The sequence below is a fragment of the Perognathus longimembris genome, chromosome 1, assembly GCF_023159225.1.
Source record: "Perognathus longimembris pacificus isolate PPM17 chromosome 1, ASM2315922v1, whole genome shotgun sequence".
Classification (NCBI taxonomy): Eukaryota; Metazoa; Chordata; class Mammalia; order Rodentia; family Heteromyidae; genus Perognathus; species Perognathus longimembris.
Window position 1 is genome coordinate 2,837,210 of NC_063161.1, and position 23,489 is coordinate 2,860,698.

Consider the following 23,489-nt stretch of genomic DNA (forward strand, 5'->3'; position numbering starts at 1 on the left):
CCCCAGTCTGTGCCCGCCGGCAGTCCAGTCCTTCAGTTCCCGGCCTCCTCCCCTCCCTCTCCCTCAGAACCATGGGGGGGAACAGTCCCTCCCCAGGTTCACAGGTCACTGTCACTGTCACATAAGGCAAAGAAACCAAGCACGCCTGCAGTAAAGATCTGCCGCAAATGCTCGCGGGGGCCCTAGGCAGGGCGGCGATGTGGGGTAACACTTAACGCTCCATGTCGGATGGTCTTCTAAATACGATTTCCAAGAGCCATTGCAGTCACAAACAATAAGCACGAAAATAAAGAGTTGTCTCAGCAAGGCAAAGTTTACCTTTGCAGAAGGGTGCACCAGCGAGCCAAAACTCTGGCAAGCACGCACACAGGGCCTATTTAGCGCTAACCCAGAAGGCTCCGTCCCTTCGCTTAGACTGCTTGAGCTCAGGTTCACGACCTGCACGCGAGCTTGAACAGGGTAAGATGTGTTTATGTAAGGTGGCTTAGAAATAAGGTTAACAGTGCGCAAGTAATCCTGAAGTGTACCAGCACCCTCCACCCGTTCTCGAACGATCTGAGGTGTGCCTCGGTTCCATCTTGAGAAAGAGCGGCGAAGACAAAAGCGCACGTTTCACAAGCCCTTCCTGATCCCGAAGCAGCGCCTCTTCCCCTCCACAAGGAGCCAAGCCAGCAGACCAAAGAAGAAACTCCCGAGCCATCCTCAGCGAGGAGGGACGGCCGCTTTCCACGCGGCAGGTCCCCGGGGCCCGCGGCGCGTGCGGGGCGCGTGCGGGGAAGCGTGCGAGTCCGCCTCGCTCGCTCGCGTCTCCAGGACCCCGGGCTCACAGAGCCGGGTCTGGGTCCAGGCGAGCACCAGGGAGCATCCACGCGGGCCGGTGTGGATCTGTGTCGGGAGGCGCGCGTGTTCACGGGGCCAAGGACCCGGGTTCGGCCGCCAGCTGGGCCCTGAGGACGCCACCCCAGCGTCCACGCCACCCCTGGCCCCCCACGCCCGCCCCGGTGCCCGCCCCAGGCAGCGCAGCAGGCAGGAGGTCGGGGAGACACCGGGGCCTGTCCCCCTGAGCTCGGCAGAACCCAACCAGGACGGCCCGGGAGCCTCCTACGCACCGTGCCATCACCGGGCGGCTCCCCAGGGACAGGCTCGGGGCTTCGGAGCCCCCACTCCGCCCTCCCCCCCAGATGGCTGCCACGCTGTGCGGGTGGCAGGCGCCATGCTGCAAGCTCTCACTGGGAGACCACCACTCGGCCCAGGCCACGGGGTGTGCGCGCGTGCACACACACACACACACACACACACAGAGGAGACCAAGGAATCAGCGGCTGGGTCTCCCCACTCACTCCGCACAGGCTTCTGTGGGAAGGGGTGGAGATCGGTGGTCCCGAGCAGGGGACCGCTCTCAGACCCCGGCGACCCAACTCCGGGCCCAGCGTCACCCACGGGACGGAGGCCCCGGGACGCTGAGCCCTTGCAACACGTCAAACCACAAGGCCAGGCACCGGAGGCGCACGCCTCGAATCCCCGGGACGGAGGCTGCGAGCCAGCCTGGGGGGACGTCTGTGAGGCTTCATCTCCGATTCCCCGTCAGGAAGCTGCAAGGGGACCGGTGGCCCGGGCACAGGGGGTCGAGCACGCGACGCGAGCACCAAAGCTCGGGGCCGGTACCCACCCTCCGGTCCAAGCTCAACAGTAGATAAAATAAAAATAAAACCACACCACAACGAAGACCTTGCACCTAACCGGCCCCTGCGCATGAGGCCGAGCCGGGAGAGGAGCCCACCCATTCAACTGGGCGATACCAGGCACCCGCCATGCCGGCGAGGGCCCCTAAGGGGGAAGTGAGTCAGATAAAGCGCTCAAGAGGGCCCGGGGCAGGCAAGAGCACCTCCACCTCTGGCCATTACTGCACCGCCGCTAAACCTGAGTGCAAACAGAGGACGCACCGCCGCTAAACCTAAGTGCAAGGAGAGGACGCACCACCGCTAAACCTGAGTGCAAGGAGAGGGCGCACCACCGCTAAACCTGAGTGCAAGGAGAGGACACACCACCGCTAAACCTGAGTGCAAGGAGAGGACGCACCACCGCTAAACCTGAGTGCAAGGAGAGACGCACCGCCGCTAAACCTAAGTGCAAGGAGAGACGCACCACCGCTAAACCTGAGTGCAAGGAGAGGACGCACCGCCGCTACACGTAAGTGCAAGGAGAGGACACACCACCGCTAAACCTGAGTGCAAGGAGAGGGCGCACCACCGCTAAACCTGAGTGCAAGGAGAGGACGCACCACCGCTAAACCTAAGTGCAAGGAGAGGACGCACCACTGCTTAGCTAAGTGCAGAGAGGACGCATCACCACCCTAAGTGCTAAACCTGAGTGCAAGGAGAGGACGCATCACCACTAAGCAGACTGGTTATGGTTTGTTCGCAAAGCTCAGCAACTGTGCTGAACTTTACGGAAAGATGGTTGTTGGGGGAGAGAGGCTGAGCTCGAACCCTACGTCTGTTAGAGAACAGCCAGGCCTGTGCCTCAGTTTCCTCAATGGGAGAACGGGGCGGAACACAGGCTCTGAGACAATCTGTGAAGAGCGCACAGTGTGGAGCAGATTCTGTTACCACGATTAACTTTTTTTTCGAGAGGCCAATACTTCCTGTCTTCCCTTGTAACTGCAGGGGACTCTAATCACAGAGCTTAAACATAATCACAGCCCCGGTCATAACTCAAATGCCAACAGTCTGAACAATGGCCTTCAGATGTTGAATGTCATTAGCGGTGACTTACAGCCCAAACACCCGCCCGGGCCACACGCAACGCCCCAGGGAAGAGAACACAGCTTCTCTAATTAGGGAAAGCCTGGGCTTCCGCCTGCAGGGCCCAGACCGGCCATTTCCCCACCCTCAAGCCGCCCGGCAGGTGCAGTGCTCTGGGCCCGGGCTGCCGGCACCGGGCAGGACAAGGAACAGCCACCAGCAGGTGTCCAGGCTCCTCCCAGGCCGGCCGGCCCGCACCTGCTCCTGCTGCCGAGGACTCGGACTTTCACCCCACCACAAGCGGTGCTTCCCAGGCTCTTCCCAGCATGCAGCGTAAAGGGAAGGAGAACGCAGGCCCGACACCACCGGGGCTGGCTCTCGGGAGACACGGCCACCTGGAACCCGGCGTCCCCAGGCCAAAGCAGAAGAAAGTGCCCGTGGGGCAACGCGTCTACATTTACCTGCTCCTGGCTGTGCCCGGCCCACAGGCCCCGGCTTATCTCCCTCCATCCATTATTCATTCCTGCCCGCACGGCACGCTCCGCCACTCATCCCCCCACGGTCAGCAGAGGCCACCAGCCTGCCTGACTGCCAACGGGGCCCTCCCCAGGCCCCCGGCAGGGAGGGAGGGAGGGAGGGAGGGAGACAGAGCCTCCAAAGACAGGTGACCCAGCTGCAGAGCCAGTCACAACATGTCCCTTCGGATCATCCTGCCCCTGACACCAAGAGATACGCCCCTCCACATGCACGCGCGTGTGTACACACACCAATACCAGAGACCAGAGGCTCACAAAAGGGCAACGCGCCCAGCTCCCCACGAAAAGGGCGGCCCCTGGCTGGAGCCACGCCTCTCCAGGACGGACACGGCAGCTCCACGGGCTCGGCGGATCCGGCTTCCGGAAGAAAATGCCCCCACGGCGATGCGGGGAGGGGGAGGGGGCCCACGCGTCCCCGGAGCGGCACTCACCACGGTCCACACCGCGGAACGGAACGTCGGCCCTTCGGGTCTCTGGTCCGTGGGAAGGGAGGCGTGATGGGCCAGGCTGGCTTTTCTAGAACGCTGGGAACGTCGTCCCAGCGAGAACTCCATCCCGGCTGCTCAGCCCCGCGGCCCACAGTGCCCCTCAGATTCGGGTGGCGCTCCGTTGCCATTGATTGGCCCACGCGCTAGTTCTCTTTTTTGGTTTGGTTTGGTTTGGGTTTTTGCCAGTTCTGGAGCTTCAACTCAGGGCCTGGGCACTGCCCCTTAGCTTTTTCACTCAAGACTACCACTCTACCACGTGAGCCACCGCTCCACTTGTGGCTTTTTGGTGGTTAATTTCAGATAAGTCTCACGGGCGTTGCTGCCCGGACTGACTTGGAACCCTGGTCCTCAGATCTCAGCCTCCCGAGCAGCTAGGATGACAGGCGTGAGCCACAGCGCCAGTCTACTCTGCTGTATGGCGAAACTGGGAGACTCAGGAATGCTGCTGACTCGTGCCAACTCTGGAGGGGCTGAAGGTAAGGCCCAGAAAAGAGGAGGAGAGCAGATGCCACGGGGGCTGACACTGTGCCCCACCCCACAGGTAACAGGCACCGAAGGAGTGTGGAGAGGACGGCCCGGGCTTTCCTCCTAACCTCAGTAGGAGGCACAGGATAAACAGGTGCCCAGGGCTGTGTAACAGACGTCAACCACACAAGGTCCCCGTGCCCTTTCCAGGAAGTGGCTCTCGGGTGACACCAGACATCGCAGGAACAAGCGGGAAAGACGCAGTCCCCACCACCAGCCAGGGTGGCCGAAGAAAGACGGGCAGAGCCAGAGTACAATAGAGCCCACCGCGCATGAGCCCCAGGGCCCCCTTGAGTCCAGTGCTGGGAGGCCCCTGCCCCGTGCTGCAGAAGGTCACTAACACAGCCAAGGCAAGCGGGGAGGCCAGGCAGCTGTCTCAGAGCCGTCTCAGGTAGGAAGGAGGGACGGGCTTCTTGAGATCCCCCCTTAAGCTTGGCATCATGGCTAACATCTCAGGGATGCATTCTCCAAATAGCATGGGACAGAGGCCGCCAACAGAACCCCGTCACTGGGCAGCACTGGAGACAGGTGGAAAAGCAGTCAGGAAGCGACGGGAGATCTTCACCGAGTGTCACAGGCCAGCCATGGCCACCTGGGAGGCAAAGGACAGCTCTGGCCTGGCCAGCCTGCACTGACTCCTGACCCAAGGTGCGGCTGGCCTTCAAGGCACCCTCATTACATCATTGGTTCTCCTAGTTGTCTTCTCCCTCTCCCGACTGCAGGAAACTGAGGCACCAGAGGCTCAGGGCCTTGCCAAGGTCACAACATGGTCTCCAACTGCCTTCTACCTCAGCCCCAAAAGAGCCATCATCCAGACTCTCCTCCAGGCCCAGCCATGCAGGGAGCCCCACGGCTGGGCAGGGCTGGGCTGGGCTAGAGGGATCTGGGCCTCCACAGCTCAGATCTGACAATTCCCTCCCCAATCCACAAGAAGGCAACCCTGCCAAACACCACCCTAAGTGGAATTCCTCCTACCTCGAGAGTCACCGGGCTGTGGGTGCCATCCGGGTGGATGGGTCTGGTGTCCCACTCAGATCTCCAGCCCTGAGGTCCCACAGCTAACTGTGCCTGCCCAGGACCAGGCCCAGGCCAGGCTGGCTCTACCCCCACCTCCCCCACCTCCCCACACCCAGGTGTGCTGGTCCTGTTCCAAGCAGGTGGGGACTGTGGGCTGGGGGCTGCCACACGGGCCCTGGCTTCTTGTTGTATACACACACACACACACACACACACTCACACACAGGCCTGGGCTCCAGCCAGGTGCCACCCCACCCCAGGTAACACCCAAACAAAAGGAGAGCTGGGCAGGGAGGAAAGTGGGGTGCAGGGAGAAACAAGCGCCACAAGTTCTGGCCAGGCTGTGCCTGGGGGGGCGCGGGCCTGGGCGCGCTTCCCCTCTCCAGACCCCCCAGGAATGGGTGGCCGGTGCCCGCTCTCGTGCACCCCGGCCATCCAGCCTCAGCGGCCCCCAGGGCAGTGACACCGCCACCCCCCCCCCCCGCCCCAGCCCAGGCTGTGCCCCGCGCCCCGCGGACGCCGCTCCTCTAGCCGGGCCGTACGTACCCAGCCCCGCCGACGCCGCGGCCCTCGGCGCCCCGGAGCCCCCACGCCGGCCCCCCCCCCCCCGCTCCGGGCCCGGGCCGTGGCGGGAGGCGCGCGGGGAGCGCGCCGAGCGGGGGCCGCCGGCCCGGGGGACGGCGCGCGGCGAGGGCCGCCCAGGTCCACGCGTGCGTCCGCGCGTCGCTTACCCTGCGCGGAGATCGGGGCCAACTCTCATCCACCCGCCGCCGCGACGGCTCGGTCGCCGGCCCCGGCCCGGCTGCGCGGCACCTGCCGCCCGCCCGGGAGCCTGGCGGCGCCGGGGAGCGGGGAGCGGGCAGCGGGGAGGAGGCGGCCCCGCGGGTCCCGGCCACGAGCGCGGAGGCGGCGGCGGCGGCGGCGCCGGGTCGCGCGCTCGCGTCCCGCTGCGCGGAGTCTGCGCGGCCCGGGGCCCGGCCTGCGCAGCCGCCGCCCCGCCCCGAGCCGCCGGGCCCCGCCCCCGAGCCGCCGCCGGGCCCCGCCCTGAGCCGCCAAGCCCCGCCCCCGAGCCGCCAAGCCCCGCCCCCGAGCCGCCAAGCTCCTCCCCCGAGCCGCTAAGCCCCGCCCACGAGCCGTCGGGCCCCGCCCCCCGAGCCGCCAGGCCCCGCCCCTCCGGCTCCGGGCTCCGCTTCTCCCGCCTCCTCCCGGCGCCCCGCGGGGGCGCGCCTGCCTCTCCCGCCTCCACGCGGGGACGCGCCCGCTCCGCCGTGCCCGCGCCCGCGCGCCCGGTCACGCGGCGCCGCCTTTGTTTGGGTGGCCCACGTGGGGCGCTCCTCCCGCACCCACGCGCACGCGCGGCCTCCCGCCACTCGCGGCCAGCGACGCCACGGACGCAGCCGCGCCGGAGCGCGCCCGGGTCATCCCGCCCGCGCCCGCGCCCGCGCCCGCGCCCGCGCCCGCCGCCGGGAAGCTCGGGGACGGACCGGTGACTTGGCTGCCAGGGGCGCCCCGCGCGCCGCGAGTCCACGCCGGCGCCCCCGGGACGCCCCGGAACCTGGCCCTTCACCCCATCCCGGGAACCTCAGCCGCGGCCCCGGGCACCGCGAGGCCGGCAGGAGTCCGAGGCCACTGCGGCCCGCCGAGCCCGCTGGGCCGGGTGGAGGGGACGCCCGGCCCCCAGCCCTGCCCCGGGCGGCCAGGACCCACGCTCAGCCCCCCGGCCTGGGCCCCCGCTGGGGGAGGATGGGCGGGTGGAGGGGACCCCAGGACCCACGCTCAGCCCCCCGGCCTGGGCCCCCGCTGGGGGAGGATGGGCGGGTGGAGGGGACCCCAGGACCCACGCTCAGCCCCCCGGCCTGGGCCCCCGCTGGGGGAGGATGGGCGGGTGGAGGGGACCCCAGGACCCAAGCTCAGCCCCCCCCCCCCCGGCCTGGGCCCCCGCTGGGGGAGGATGGGCGGGTGGAGGGGACCCCAGGACCCGCGCTCAGCGCCCCCCCCCCCGGCCTGGGCCCCCTCTAGAGGAGGATGGGCGGGTGGAGGGGACCCCAGGACCCACGCTCGGGCCGCCGCTGGGGGAGGATGGGCGGGTGGAGGGAACCCCAGGACCCACGCTCAGCTCCCCGGCCTGGGCCCCCGCTGGGGGAGGATGGGCGGGTGGAGGGGACGCCCGGCCCCCAGCCCTGCCCCGGGCGGCCAGGACCCACGCTCAGCCCCCCGGCCACCTGCGGGAGCCGCACAGTGTGGCCCCTCTGGCCCCCAGCTGGCTCAGGTGGGGCAGGGAGCTGCTGGCAGGGCAGAGTCCTCGTTGGGTGAAAGCTCCTTTGGGCAGTAAACGCTTAAGTCACATTGACGTCTACCCCTCACCAACCCCCCCCAGCCCAGGCCTAACTGGGCTCCCCTGCCTGTCCCTGTGCTCCCCGGGGAAATACCACTTGTCTTCCAGGACACGGCCCTGGCCACGTCCTCCCAGGGGTGCGTCCCTCCTGCCGGGCCAGTCCCAAAGCCACCAGCTCCGGGAAGCGTCCTCCCACCCCCCCCCACCCCGCATCAGAGCACCCCTCCCTCCGGCCCCCCACACTGTTGTCCCCTTGGCTTTGTCCTTTCTCCCCACCGTCTCTGAGCAGTCGCGTGTGTCCCTCCCCGGAGCCCGAAAGTCCCCATGGTACCAACGTGATCCCCAGACAACGGTGCCCAGCGGTGGGGCCTGGGGAGGCCTCTGGCCCCCCAATGGCTTGCTGCTGTTCTGGGTAGCAGTGGGATCCCCCTGGAAGGGTAGGGATGGGTCCCTGGGTCTCACCCTTCCCCCACATTGCCTTCCCAGGAGAGTTCTCCCTGCCTTCCACCCGGAAGGGGGCTGGCCTGACAACAAGCGGCAGGCCCTGGGCCTTGACTCTCCAGCCTCTGCAATCCTGAGAACAACATCTCTCCTTAGAGATACCCTGTCTCAGGCCGGCCATTACAGAAATGGACTGAGACACCCCCAGGCAGGACCCTGGCCTTTTTATATGTGACAAAAAGCAACCCCAAATAAAGGAGACAATCTGTCCTCTTCTCCCTGTCTGTCTGTCTGTCTCTGCCTCTCTCTCTCTTCCTGCTCTTCTGCAGGTATGTCCTGCAGAGCTGATCCCAGGGAGCGAATCCCCCCGAATTGCCCGGTCACAAGCCCTAGCCGGGATGGTGGCCAAGGCCGGGCTGGGGGAAGTGTAGGGGTGTTGTGGCCACCCGTGCAAGCCAAGCCCTCTGGGACCACAGGCAGGGCACCAACAGAAAAGAAGGGGGCAAGAGCCAACGTGGCGTCTGAACGCAAGACCAGGTTGTCCAGAAACCTGCTGCGCATGAAGTGCGTGCTAAGGGGCCTGGACTCAGAAACCGAGAAACAACTAGAAGAGGAAGGAAAGAAGATCCTTAGTCAAGGACACTGGTATTTGAAAGAGCTGAAAGAGAAAGAGAGTTTCATAATAGGAGAGCGGGGTTTCTTGACATGTGAAGCTCTCCTCTGTGGAAGAATGTCATTCAGAGGCTTTAATCCTGGAGTTGAGAAATTAATGCTTCCGATGAGCCCTAAGAGCAAAGCAGAAGAGGAGGAGGAAGAAGAAACAGTCAAGCTCCACGTGTCAGATGAAGAAATGGCCAGAAGATAGGAAACCTTGGTGGGGACAACTGGGGAAAAAAAACAAAAATTGCCAAGAAGCAGGTTCGTGCCAATTTTGAAGAAAATGAAAATGGAAACATAAAACCAAAAAGAGCAAAAGAGATGTTCTTAGAGCCCCAAGCCCGAAAGACGTGCTCTCATGCGGGGCCCAGGGATGCGGCGGGGGCAGCGTGCTTTGGAACCCAAGCTGGCGGTATTCTACAGTTCATATCGTAGTGTTTGTTTGTAAAGAAATGTATAATTTTGGAGACATGCTGTTTTTGAAACATGTGTAGTGCGTGTTATACATCCCTTCTAATAGTTTTCATCAGTAGGGAAATTTTGGCCCTTGATCAGCGAGTGTACGTACATACAAAAGGTTGCTTTCCTAAATATTTTTTAGGTTTTTTTTTTAATATATGTATAGTTCTTCGGTCGCTCTCTCAGACTGACTCGCGTGACTGAGAGTAAACCTTTACTCTTAAGTTATCAGTCCTGTCAAGCCAGTTCATAGATCCATTGTGTCACCAGATGTCGTGAAATTTTACTCTACGTACATTTTTATAATACACATGCCTCCTCTCCAGTGTGGAAAAGAAAAGAAAAGAAGGGGGTACAGACACAGTGGCCGTTCTCCCTGGCACAACACAGGGCAGAAGCCTGCGGAACATTCTACGCATGCATGGCCAGGGCAGGGAGGGAGCAGACAGGAGGGGGGGGCCTGGGGCGGAGCCGGATGGGCAGGGCCACCCCACGATCCCGTCTCTCCTTCAGCCCACCACACCAACATCCACGCCAGGCCCCACACGGCGTGGCGGGGGTGGAATGGGTGGGCGTGGATGAATGGACGTGGCCCCACACAGCCTGGGCCGGCGCCTCGCCCGAGGAGGGGAGCTTGATGTTACAGGTGCGAATCACAGTCAGGGCCAAGCAGATGGTGTGCGTGTAGCCCGGCGCAGCGGTGAGCCGGGCCCCGTGGCTCACACCCGCAACCCTAGCCGCGCAGGAGGCCGGATCCGAGAATGTCTGCCCCAAGTCAGCCTGGGCAGGAAAGTCCACGAGGCTCCTCTTCAAGCAACGGGACCCCCCCTCGGCCCACAGTGCCTCCACTGTCCCCGGCTCTGCCAGCTCCGTGTGCCTTCCTCCTGCCAGCCCGCTGGCAGCCCCTGCCCCCTTCCGTCCATCTATCTCTATCTATCATCTATCTATCTATTTGGGGGTCGGGTGTGGGGCTTGAACTCAGGACCTGTCCCCGAGTGCTCCACCACTTTGAGCCACAGCACCACTTCCTGTTTCCTGGTGGCTCGTTGGAGATGAGTCTCACGGACTTTCCCGCCTTGGCTGGTTTTGAACCGCGGTCCTCCAGTCTCAGCCTCCTGAGCCGCCAGGACGACAGGTGTGAGGTAGTAGTGCCCGGCTCCCCTGTCCCCTTACGTCACTGGACCCCTCTAATAAATCCACAACCCTCCAAGACCAGCGGCGGCCTTTGCCTGAGTCTATTTCCAGCCCCCTCCTGGTCCTCCTGAGAGCAAAGGACAAGGGGACCCCCAGGACCCAAGGCCGGCAGTGGCTCTGTGGCCCTCGATCCATGCTGTGATGGAGAACAGCTGTGCTCCAGGCCCCTCCTCCAGAAAGCCTGCCTGGCTCTCCTGCTCTCCCAGCTCCAACTGGGCGCTCTGCCCCTGCCAGGCCGCATCCCCAAGGCTGGGCCGCCAGGTGCCGCTGGCTCACGCCTGTCACGCTGGCTGTTCAGGAGGCCGAGATCCGAGGTTTGTGGTTCAGAGCCAGCACGGGTAGGAAAGTCCATGAGACTGGGTGCTCTGCCTTTGGCCCTGGATGCGGTGGCTCGCCATCTTGGAGTCTGGCACGGGCCTCTGCCCTCGGGCGTCTCTCTTGGGGATCAGCGGTCTCCCTGGGCCTCTGGTCCAGGCTGTTCCGGCTGCTCCAGGCCACGGGCCATGAGGGGCCTGCCCAGCGAAGGCCGGGCGGCTAGCCATGCTGGTGGTCACTTCAGGAGGAACCAACGTGAACTACTTTGGTTGCCGAGCGTCCTCAGATACACGCTGAACCCTTGCAGCCTCGGTTTCCCAGTCTGAAGGTACAGACCTGAGCTGCCCTTTGCCCTGGGCGGGACTGTGTCCCGACCTCTGACCCCACCAAGGAGGCAACCGGCAGCCTGTGGGCCAAGCCAGTGCCGCAGGGTTTCCAAGGGGGGGGGGACGGGAGACCTGAACCCCGATGTCCAGGGCACCCCTGGCCTAGGTGACGTCACACTTCAGAAATGACTCGGGCACGCGGGGGGGGGGGCGTGTGTGCTGGAATGGGCACCGCACCCTGGAGGCTGCACCCCGCACATCAGGCCCTGAGGGGGTGCAGACCACAGTCCTTTCATGGGTTCTGGTCTCTCAGCCCGAGGCACGCGCCACCTCCTGGTCACAGGTGGTAGTGCGGCACAGAACCCACGTTGCCTAGGGACCCGCGCACCTGGGGGAAGAGTTACCTGGCAGACTCTGAGGTCACCGTGCCGCGGCCCCACCTCCTCCCGCCCCTTTCCCGCACGGCTCCAACCCCACCCAGAGGCTGACCCCTTTCCACGGACCTCCCATGCTCTCTTCCTAATAAACACTTCGGCCTGAACCACGTGGCGGTTCCCGTTCAGCAAACCTTACACCTGGTGCTGAAACCCGGGAGGGGACAGAGACAGGAGTTGCCCTTCTGGGCCCTTCTACGACCTGCAGAACCCCCCCCCCACGCCCTCCACCAGATCTAGGCGTCCTTTTCATTAATGGACTGAAAGCGCCTTACCCTTTCTGCTAACGCTGTGGTGGATGGTTAGAAGTTCCTCACGCCCAGGCCCTTATCTCCCCCCCCCAATCATGTATAACTTTCCCTGCCCTCCCCACCCCTGGCATGTGGGCAGCCCATCCCTGCCAAGTCCCCCGAGAGCCTGGAGATTCTCCAGGGACCAGTGGAAGTCCTGCTGAGTGTCTCAATCACCTCACGGTGGTGTTTCGGCGCTAGGCTAAGAAGGAGGAGGGTATGGTTATTCTTAAAATTCACTTTATCTTAGAAAAAGGCTGAGCATGGTCCTCACCACCCCCCACCCCCCCCAACAAGATGGCCTTTAAGGTTGTCAATAATCAGAAGGCACGGGGGAAGGCTAACAAAGCCTTCGCCCCGGGTGGCTGCTCTCTGGACTCCTCAACATGGCGCCCGATGGACACCCTGCTTCAAGTGGGACCAGACCTCGCCACGGAGAAGCCCAGGCTCTGTCGTGTTTCCCCAGTCACTCATCTCTGCTCCCAGCCTCCCAGCCATCTCTAGAAAGGTAACCTCGTCAGGAGCTCCGTCGCCTCCTCCTCCTCCTCCTCCTCCCTCCCTCTTTTCTGCTCTTCTTCCCCCCACCCCATCTCCTTGCTTGCTTGCTTACTTTATAAAAATCCACCCAGTCTTACCACCCCAACCTGTGTTTTGCCGTCTCGGCCACGCGGTGGGCTTTCCTGCTACCCCCACCTACCCGAGTCAGATCTCAGTCTCCAGAGTAGCCAGGACCCCAGGTGTGAGCCACCAGCACCTGGCTGAGGGTTTGGCTGAACTGCCCAGTGAGGGCGGCCGGCCAGCAGCTTGGAAGCCAACTGTGACCAACATGCAAAGTCCTGTTCAGTATAGTAGCCACCGCCCCGTGTGTCTGTTTACATTTAGATTAAAATTAAAACTCATCACAGTCGGGCGGACTCGGGTCCTCGTGGCCCGAGCCACATTCCCTGGGCCCAACGGCCACATGGCCAATGCGCACAGAGTAACCCAGCAAGGATCACGGCGGAAAGTTCCGTGGGGCGGGCAGCTCTCTCCCCACAGGGGAGCTGGCCAGGGGCTCCTCGTGTGTCCGGGGACACACTGGCCTGGGGACACGGAGCTCAGGCGAGAATGCGTGCCCGCCTGCAGCTCGGCCCGCTGGCGAGCCAGCGCCCTCTAGCGGCCGCGGCTGGAGACGCCCAGATGTGGCTGCCCCAGACACCCCGGGGCAGAGAGCAGAGCAGCCCCGGGGCTGCCCTCCTGGGTCAGAGTCGGCTGGGCCCGCAGATGGGAAGCGGCTTCGAGGAGGGCTGACGGCCGATCTCCGTGCGCGTTTGGTCTGGCGAGCTGGGCATGGCACCTGCCAGGTGCCCACGGCCTCCCGACGCTGCCCCCGCCCACCCACGCCAGCCCATCCTGAGGTGGGGGGCCCTGACACCGACACGACCCGTGACGTAAGACCCGTGGGCCCGGCCCGCAGCCCGCACAACGCCTCTCCTACCTCCTGCCAACGCCCGGGGCCATCAGACGTCGTGCCGAGAGCTGGCCGGGACGCCCGGGACCTGCCCGGGCAGAGGCTGCGCTCCGGAGTCGGCGAGCAAAGGCTCCTGGAAGGCAGCCAGCACCTCCCGGCCTTGCCGGCACGCCCCCGCCCCAGCCGACCCGGACAGCCAGCAAGACCGGCCCCGCCCTCCCTTCCGAAGGACGGCCCCCTGACCCCAGCCGGCCAGGCGGTCTCGAGAGCGCCGGCGCTCAGGCTGCCCATTGCTTCATGGGCAGACTCGGGGGTCCCGGGGGGGCCTCAAAACCATCGCAGACCGGCGCATGCAGGAAAGAACTGCATGAGCTCTCAGAGCTGCTCTGTCCAGAATGTTCTCCAGGCACCGTGGGATCCAAGCAGGGCACGGAGAGCGTGACCTTTCTTGGTGTTGCTTCTACCTCAAGGACGATCCAGACCCACGCTGACTCCTGGCAGAGCAACCCTGGCAGAACCAGAATTTCTCTTTGCCCAATAGCTTTGGTTTTGTTTTTGTTTGCCAGGCATAGGGCTTGAACCCAGGGCCTGGGCCATGTCCCCTGAGCTTCTTTTGCTCAGGTCTAGCGCTCTACCACTTGAGCCGCAGATCTACTTCCGACTTTTTCTGTCGATGTGGTGCTGAGGAATCGAACCCAGGACTACACGCACGCTAGGCAAGCGCTCTACGCCCTGAGCCACATCCCCAGCCCTTGCCTAATAGTTTTAACCAAAGTTTCTGAAATTGGGCCTCACCGTGGCTGTGGCTGACTTGGCCAAAGTCACATGTCCATCCTGAAGCGTAGGAACCTGGATTTACATCTCCCTGGGCCACGTGGCCCGGGAAACGGGGGGTGGGCTGAGGAGAGGGGGTGCAATGCGTAGCTAGAGCTCCACTGACCTGGCCAGGCAGACGCCCGCGGACCACCCGGCTGTGCTTGGATCCTCACAGACTCCCTCCTCAGGCAGGTCAAGGTGCCCTAGTATTGTCCCGCAAAGGCAAACCCAAAGCAAAGGCGGCATGCAGGCTGGGCGGAGTGCCTCAGGGCCTTGGTACACGCTGTTCTCTTTGTCTGGAAAAGCCCTGCACTCTCTCGTTTCCCCTTAGGGCTGCCTTGCTCGGCAGGGCTAGGGTGCGAGAAATTCTACATGGGAACGCTGCTCCTCGCGTGCTGTTCTCCCGCTCCTTGGCTGTGGGAACGCTGCTCCTGCGCCTCTTGATCTTCCCAGGTTTACTCAGTGCTGTTCTCCAATTCACCCATTCTCCCTGGAGAGGCTTCTCGTGTCCACGGCGATAGTTTCATTTTTGTTATTGTTGTCTTTGTGCTGGAACTGGGACTTGAACCCAGGGCTTCATTTCTTTTTTTGGCTTGTGGGTGGTACTCGATTACTTGAACACCACCACCCTATCTGTCCTTCGGGTGGTTCAATGGAGATAAGAGCTTCACCGAGTTGTCTGCCCAGGCTGGTAGGATCTCGGCTTCCTGAGTAGCTTAGGAATACAGTGGCGTAAGCCACTGCTGCCCGGTAAATCCGCTCAGCATTTTAAAACACAGACCTGTCCTTTGTTCTTTTTCCTTTTGCCAGTCCTGGGGCTTGAACTCAGGGCCTGGGTGCTGTCCCTAGGCCTCTTTGTGCTCAAGGCTAGCGCTCTACCACTCGAGCCCCATCCAGCCTTTTCTGAGTAGGAGCTGAGAGCCTGCCTGGGCTGGCTTCCAACCACGATCCTCCGATCTCAGCCTCTGGCTGGAGCTACCGGCGCGAGCCACCGACGCCTGGACTTTCTCCTCTTCTAAAGCGCTCCTGATTTTTATGCTTTAAACATTGCAGTGCTTAAGGGTCCAGATGTTATGGGCAGGGAAGCCCATGTGCCCTGAACCCCACAAAGAAACCAACTGTCCAGTTCTAGCAGGAGGTGGAGCTCGCAGGGCCTGGATGAGACGCCCGTGGTCCCCGCATCCCTGTGGGGCCGGGGGTGTCACGCCACGGATGTCAACTCAGACCCCAGTGCCGTGGCTTCCTGGACACCAGCGCACGAGCCTCCTCCCCCCCCCCCGGGGGCCAGCAGCGCGGCTCTGGCCTATTTATAGCGTCCTCATCCATCTTCTTCTCTTTGGATCGGGGTAGGGGCTGCGGGCATCAGGGGCGCTGCAAATCGCAGCACGCTCCACACATTCCTGCAAAGCCTGACTCACCGGCTCCTGCCCGGTGACGGCCTCTTCTGCCAGCGGGGCCGGGGGCCTGGGTGCTCCGGTCGCCAAGGCTGGAGCCCGTGGGATGGGGTGCACTGACCTCACCATGGCGGCCCCAGCACAGGGGGGTTTCTTTCCGTAGCCAGTCTCTTCTCCCTAGAGGCCCGGAACCCAGGCGCGCCCCTGGGGCAGGGGTGGCTTATCAGGGCGAGCCCTTCCTGCGAGGGGGCGGGCTAGGCGCCCTCTGGTCCTCTCCCTCCTTTGACCACCGGAAGGCCAAAAGTTCCACGCAGCCCGAGATCGGGACCGCGCCAACGCACGCGCGTGAGCAAGCACAGGGCGGCCAGTGGTTCCGGGCTCAGGGGAGGCCTGACAGCCCCTGGACTTTGTCCCACGCCCTTCCTGGGCGTCCCGGGAGGCCGGTGCCTCCCGTCACCTCCCCGCTCGGTGCGGTGACTGGAGCCAGCAGGCCTGTGCTCTGTCTCCAACACGTCCTCCGTGCCTCGGTCCAGGCTGCTTGCTGGGTCTAAGTGCTGCGTGTGTGTGTGTGTGTGTGTGTGTGTGTGTGGACATTCCACTTGTGATGGCGGCACAAACTGGCAGTGTCCAGCTGCTGATTGCAGGAGCCTGGCCCTTCACCGATAATGGCCCTCGTGCCCTGTCCCTCTGTGACTGGGTGTGGGCTTCCCAAGGGAAGCAGGGGGGACACCAGGACTGGGCCCCAGGCTTCTGGACCCTGGAGCTGGGGCCCCTTTCACGTTCTGACTTTCATCTCCTCAGAAGGCGCGCTCGGGACTTGGCGCCTTTCCTCTGGCCAGTCCCAGGCGCTGTCCCTGGGCTGATGGCCGCGCGGCCGTCACGCCTCCCGGGTCCCAGGACCGCGGCGGGCGCCGCAGAGGAGCCGGGCCACCGGCCCCCGTGCGCACACCCAGCCCCGGGCGGCTCCCGCAGGGTCTCTAGAGCCCAGAGGCCCAGGGTGGGCCCTGCTCAGGGCCCAGGCGCGATCTCAAACCCTCGGTCCGGGCAACACCGCTGCCGGCCACTAGGGGCCAGTGTAGCCCAGAGATGGTTTCTGTGTGCGGCTCGGGCAGCCGGAGGGACGAGGTGGCCGGCGCCCTAAGCCAGCAGAGGCCGTTCCTGCCCCTCCATCCCGCTTCCCAGATGGGTGGAAGCCCGGAGGGCGGCGGAGGCCGGAGCGGAGCCCTTGACGCGGCTCCCAAGCCTGTCAGCCAAGCATCCTAGAGCTGGGATCCCAGGAGTGGGCACAGGTGGGTCAGGTGCGGGCAGCCCGGGGCCCCAGAGGGAAGAGGGTCTGGGGAGGGGTCAGGGCTGGGAGTCTGAGGGGGGGGAGGCCCTCCCCCAGGGGTCAGGGCTGGGAGTCTGGGGAGGGAAGGGCCCTCCCTCAGGGGTCAGGGCTGCGGGGCCCTCCTCCCCCCCCCTCGTGGAGGGGACCCGGCACCATTTGCGTCCGGGCGGCGTTTGGCACCTTCTTAGCAGGAACATATTTTCTGGTTTTTGTCATGAGCTTAGCTGCGGTCTTTCGGGGAAGGCTGATTGGGATCTGAGTCCCCCTCGCCCGCTGGCCGCTTTTAACATCCTCATTAGCGCAAGTCTCTGGAAGTTTTGGTTCCATGTTTTAACTTCCAAGATTTTTCCATGAGTTAAGCCCCACCAAACCGAGGGCGGGCATGGGCGAGGGGTAGGGTAGACGGAGCCCTGCTCCCCAGAGTTTTTCCTATGAATCCCAGTGCAGGCAGAACTACAGCCAGCCCGGCGAGCGGGTCACAGTCAGGCTGGAGGCATGGCTCAAGTGGTAGAGCCCCGGCCCGGCAAGAGCGAGGCCTTGCGTTCAAATGCCCGGTCCAGGCGCGTATACCGAGTGTGGAAAGAATAGATCCTAGTATTTATTTGGATCCTGGTCCCCCACAAACCAAAACAAACGAATACATACCCAACACTAGAAATTGATAGTTTCGAACTTTTAACGAACAATTCTGAGTCTGTATGTGCCGGTGCGGTGGCTTGAACTCGGGGCCTAGGAGCTGGTTAGGTGGAGATAAGAGTCTCCAGGGCTTTCCGGACGGGGCTGGCTGAGATCCCGGGAGCGGCCATTCCAGGCTGGAGGCGCAGAGCACGCCGCTCCAAGCTCACCAAACAGCTGCCGGAGTCCTCGCTCTCCGGGGGCCTGGTGCGAGAATGACTTGGGCTGCTCCTGGTCTCGCCCAGGGGAGGAGCCCTGAGCCCAGTGGGGATGGTGGAGCCCCGGCCTCAGGGTGGGGGCACGGGGGAGGGGAGGGGGAGGTATCCCTTGTGGAAGCCATTGCAGGCGACGAGCATTGGGAGCAGGACGGTGGCCACAACTCCCTCAAGGGGGGCCGGGGGAGGCAACGTCGCACTCCCCGTAAGCTCCCCCCCACCAGCCCCACGCCTGCACCCCAGCAGGTGAAGCGGGTGGCTGTATGGATTATTGGCGGGACGGCAGGGGCCGGAACCAGGGCCTGAGCGTGCTCGGCAAGCGCCCTCCCCCACCACACCCACTGTCCCAGGGTTGCGACTGGACCACCCAACTGTGCCGCCGATCGCAAGTTGCAGCCTGTCTTTCCATTCCATCCTCTCTCTCCTTCTTCTTCTAAAACGCGGACTTGTGCGTGCGTGCAAAGAGGAGGTGTGTGGAGCCCGTGCGTGAGTTCCACCGTTCAGGCGCAGAAGGAACCTCTGGATTCACTCTGAATCCCCTCCCTCCTTCTCTTCGTTGCCTACTTGTGGGTGCTGCTACCCACACCCGGGCTTGGGGGTTTGGGCTTGCTCGTGGCCTGTGAGAAGATTCCTCTTGGCCCTCTGCAGATATTCTGCTGGTGACATTGGGCTGTGTGTTCCTGCCTGGGCCCTGGGACTGGGAAATGGTGCATGCTGGGTAGTCGCTGCGGTTACCTTGGCAGCCCGCAGGTGTCCTGTTCCAGCAAAGCATGCCCACACCTGAACCCATTCACTGCATTTGAATTGTGTTTATTTAAGCCCAACCCACCCTATTTAAAGCCCCATTGCAAAAGGGATTCTTCAGCTTCCCTGCTGCTGACTCCTTCACACCCCAGAGCAGAGCTTTCTACCCTGGGGCTCCTGGCTCTGGCAGGCTCCCTGCCTTCTAGGCCCTGGACCCTACCCCAGGATCTTCCACAGTGAAGTCCCAGCCCTGGCCCAGGACGTTCAGGGAATGCGCCTTCCTCCTCTTCCTCTTGCCCGCCACATACTTTCCTGCAGGACTTGTCAGGTGGAAACCCCCAGGCTGGGCAGGGGTGGGGACCCCCTTCTCGGCCATTTGGATATTTATAATGTCATTCTGGGGACCAGTCAAAATGATCGATACAGGCAGATGGCCCAGGCCAGGCTGCAAGAACCATACCTGTCTTGACCGTTACACAGAGTGATTCCACTGTCCCCCTCCCCGGTGGGTGAGTGTTATCAGATTGGATTCGGAGTGTCGCCAAGGGGAACAGCAACTTGGAGCAAAACTGATGGAGCATATGCCCTATGCAATACCAGAGGACCCTAGCCACCTTTCCGCACTCGAGTGTGTGTGTATGTGTGTGTGTGTGTGTGTGTGTGTGTGTGTGTGTGAAGACAGCCAGAGCTAGAGCGAGAGGGGGGGAGGGAGGGAGAGAGGGAGGGAGGACAAGCCCATACTGGGGCCTGAACTCCAGGACTCCAGCTCTCCCTCCCTTCCTGGTTGTTGTTGTTTGTTTTTGTTGTTGGTGGGTGCTGTACCACAAGAGCCACACCTCCACTTCCTTTCGGCTGGGGTTAACTGGAGATAAGAAATCTTGGGGTCTTCTGCCCGGGGCTGGCCGTGAGTGCCCTCCTCAGGTGGCAGCCTCCTGAACGACCAGGGTTACAGGTGACCTGACCCTGGCTCCCTCCTGAAGTTGTCACTTTCACCCTGTCTTTCTGGGCTCAGCTCCCCGCCCCGCCCCCGCCCGCCCCCCTCGGGTCAGGAAGCTCAGCTGCAGCCCGGGCCCTGGAATCCCCCTCGCTGGCGACCGAGCCCTGGGCTGTGCGGGTGGAGTGGGAGACCGCCCCGCTGTTCTCCTCGGGCACGGGTGGGGCTGCCACGCGTTCTTCTGCCTCTCCCCCCCACCCCACACCCAGGTTGATCAGTCGCCAGCGGGCGTCCTGCGGGCGCGGCGGCCAGCGGCTAGGACACCGGGCGCCATCCACGCGGATCGGATTCCGGGGCGGCAGCACGCGTGGTGGTGGGGGGGGGGTCGAGCTCACTCCCGCCGCCGCCCCGAGGTGCAGAACCTGTGCCTTCAGCAAGGTGGAGCCCGAATGCAGGCGGCTGCCCGCCGGTGCGTGCCGGGCCCCGCGCGCCGGCCTCGGTGCGGTCCCCCGTAGGAGAGTACCTGTGTCCCGCCGCCGCGGCGGCCCAGCGGGGGCTCCCGGAGGGCACCGCCGTCTCCGCCCCGCACCGCCGGGGTCCCAGCCCCGCCTCTCCGCGCCGGGCTCCCGGGGCCGCGCCCCCCGCGGAGGCCGGGCCGGTCCGCCGCCGGAGGTGGGCCGCGCCCCCGCGTCTCCATGGCGACCCTGGCGGCGCGCACCTCCGGGCCGGCTCCCCCAGGGCCCGAACAATGAGCCGAGGTGCCGGGGCCGGGCCGGGGCGGGCGCGGGGCGGGCCGAGGGCGGGGCGAGCGCGGGCCGAGCGGGGCGCGGGCCGAGCGCACCGCCCAGGCAGCCCCTGGCCGCCCAGGTCTGCGAGGCGCAGCCGGGCCGGGACAGCTTGGGGCGCGCGGCGCCCGCCCCTCCCAGCCCCGCTCCGCTTCCCACGCCGGCCGGGCCGAGCCCGCGCCGGGGCCGCCCGGAGCCGCCCGGAGCCGCCGCGCCCGCGGGTGGACGCGGGGCGCCCTCCCGGGACGCGCCGAGGAGCCATCTTGAAACCAACTTCGCCAACTTTCGCCAAGTGCTCTCCCCGTGGAAGCGGCCGGGGAGGCCGGGAGCGCGAGCCCCGCGGTACCTGCCGGGGCTCCCGGGGAGGCTGGGCGCGGGCGCCCGGGAGCCGCCGCCCCGGCCGCGCCGCCGGGTGCATGCGGAGGCGCGCCGGGTGCATGGATTGTGCTCGGGCGCCCGGCTCGGGCTCGGGCTCCGGGCCATGGCGCCGCCGCCGCCCGTGCTGCCCGCGCTGGTGCTCCTGGCCGCCGCCGCCGCCGCCCTCCTGCCGGCGCCGGGGGTGCGGGCGGCCGCCGGGGAGCCGCGTGAGCCCGGCGGGGTGCGCGCCGCGGCCCTCGGACCCGCCTGGGTCTCTTGGCTGGACGCGGATCGCACGGCGCGGGCGCCGCGGGAACCGCTGGACGTGAGCCGGGCGGGACCGCGGGCGGGCCGCCCGGGCGCGCGCGGCCCCGGGACGGCGCGGACCCTGGCGCTGCGGGCGCGCGGCTGCGGGACCCGGCCGGCCGCGGAGCTGCGGCGCGCGCGGGCGGCGCCCTCGGGGCCCGGGCGCCCCGGGGCGCCCTGCCGCCCACCGCCCGCCGCCCTCGCCGCCCGGCCCGCCCGCGGCGGCCCGCCTCGCCCCGGGTCCCGTGGCCCGCCGGCGCGCCGGCCCCTCTGCCCGGTGCGGGGCTGCGCCCCGGGGCTCGCGGGCCGCCCGGCCGCCGTCCCCCGCGGGGAGCCCCGAGCCCGGCGGGCGCGGCGGGGCGCGGGCGGCAGCACCAGCCCGCAGTTCCCGCTGCCCAGCTACCAGGTGTCGGTGGCGGAGAACGAGCCGGCGGGCACGCCGGTCATCGAGCTGCGCGCCCACGACCCCGACGAGGGCGAGGCCGGGCGCCTGAGCTACCAGATGGAGGCGCTGTTCGACGAGCGCTCCAGCGGCTACTTCCTCATCGACGCGGCCACGGGCGCCGTGAGCACGGCCCGCGCCCTGGACCGCGAGACCAAGGACACGCACGTGCTCAAGGTCAGCGCCGCGGACCACGGCTCCCCGCGGCGCTCGGCGGCCACCTACCTCACCGTCACCGTCAGCGACACCAACGACCACAGCCCGGTCTTCGAGCAGGCCGAGTACCGCGAGCGCGTGCGGGAGAACCTGGAGGTGGGCTACGAGGTGCTCACCATCCGCGCCACCGACGGCGACGCGCCCTCCAACGCCAACATGCGCTACCGCCTGCTGGAGGGCGGCGGCGGCGTGTTCGAGATCGACGCGCGCTCGGGCGTGGTGCGGACGCGCGCCGCGGTGGACCGGGAGGAGGCGGCCGAGTACCGGCTGCTGGTGGAGGCCGACGACCAGGGCCGCAACCCGGGCCCGCTGAGCGCCACGGCCACCGTGCGCATCGTGGTGGAGGACGAGAACGACAACTACCCCCAGTTCAGCGAGAAGCGCTACGTGGTCCGGGTGCCCGAAGACGTGGCCGTCAACACCCCCGTGCTCCGCGTGCAGGCCACGGACCGCGACCAGGGCCAGAACGCCGCCATCCACTACAGCATCGTCAGCGGCAACCTGAAGGGGCAGTTCTACCTCCACTCGCTGAGCGGGAGCCTGGACGTGATCAACCCGCTGGACTTCGAGGCCATCCGGGAGTACACGCTGCGCATCAAGGCGCAGGACGGGGGCCGGCCCCCGCTCATCAACTCCTCGGGCCTGGTGTCCGTGCAGGTGCTGGACGTGAACGACAACGCCCCCATCTTCGTGAGCAGCCCCTTCCAGGCCGCCGTGGTGGAGAACGTGCCCCTGGGCCACTCGGTCCTGCACATCCAGGCCGTGGACGCGGACGCCGGCGAGAACGCCCGCCTGCGCTACCGCCTGGTGGACACGGCCGGGGCCGCTCCGGGCCGCGGGGGCCCCGGCGACCCGGCCTCCGCCCGCGACTTCCCCTTCCAGATCCACAACAGCTCCGGCTGGATCACGGTGTGCGCCGAGCTGGACCGCGAGGAGGTGGAGCGCTACAGCTTTGGGGTGGAGGCGGTGGACCACGGCGCGCCGCCCATGAGCTCGTCGGCCAGCGTGTCCATCGCCGTGCTGGACGTCAACGACAACGACCCCGTGTTCACGCAGCCCGTGTACGAGCTGCGTCTGAACGAGGACGCGGCGGTGGGGAGCAGCGTGCTGACCCTGCAGGCCCGGGACCGCGACGCCAACAGCGTCATCACCTACCAGCTCACCGGCGGCAACACCCGGAACCGCTTCGCGCTCAGCAGCCAGAGCGGCGGCGGCCTCATCACCCTGGCCCTGCCGCTGGACTACAAGCAGGAGCGGCAGTACGTGCTGGCCGTGACCGCGTCCGACGGCACCCGCACGCACACCGCGCAGGTCTTCATCAACGTCACGGACGCCAACACCCACCGGCCCGTGTTCCAGAGCTCCCACTACACCGTCAGCGTCAGAGAGGACCGGCCCGCGGGCACCTCCATCGCCACCATCAGCGCCAGCGACGAGGACACGGGGGAGAACGCGCGCATCACCTACGTGCTGGAGGACCCGGTGCCGCAGTTCCGGATCGACCCCGACACCGGCGCCGTCTACACCGTGACGGAGCTCGACTACGAGGACCAGGCCGCCTACACCCTGGCCATCACCGCCCGGGACAACGGCATCCCTCAGAAGTCAGACAGCACCTCCCTGGAGATCCTCATCCTCGACGCCAATGACAACGCGCCCAGGTTCCTGCGGGATTTCTACCAGGGCTCTGTGTTCGAGGACGCGCCCCCGGCCACCAGCGTCCTCCAGGTCTCCGCCACCGACCGGGACTCTGGCCCCAACGGCCGCCTCGTGTACACCTTCCAGGGGGGCGATGACGGTGATGGCGACTTCTACATCGAGCCCACCTCCGGCGTGGTCCGCACCCAGCGCCGACTGGACCGAGAGAACGTGGCTGTGTACAACCTGCGAGCTCTGGCGGTGGATCGGGGCAGCCCGGCTCCGCTCAGCGCCTCCGTGGAGATCCAAGTGACCGTCCTGGACATCAACGACAACCCCCCTGTGTTCGAGAGGGACGAGCTGGAATTGCTCGTAGAGGAAAACAGCCCCGTGGGGTCGGTGGTGGCGAGGATTCAGGCCAATGACCCC

General features: G+C 65.5%; 1 protein-coding gene and 1 pseudogene across 1 annotated transcript in view; one reads left to right on the forward strand and one right to left on the reverse strand.

Moving 5' to 3' along the window:
- Gramd4 (GRAM domain containing 4) overlaps positions 1-6,217 on the reverse strand; it is a 57,555-nt gene extending 51,338 nt beyond the window's left edge. The window contains exon 1 of the mRNA XM_048353897.1: positions 6,042-6,217. Within this exon, the coding sequence (XP_048209854.1) occupies positions 6,042-6,070 (29 nt within the window). The 5' untranslated portion in view covers positions 6,071-6,217. The remainder of the gene's footprint in view (positions 1-6,041) is intronic.
- A 2,200-nt stretch (positions 6,218-8,417) lies between these two features.
- Positions 8,418-9,178, forward strand: LOC125346557 (annotated as a pseudogene).
- The last annotated feature ends 14,311 nt before the right edge of the window (positions 9,179-23,489 follow it).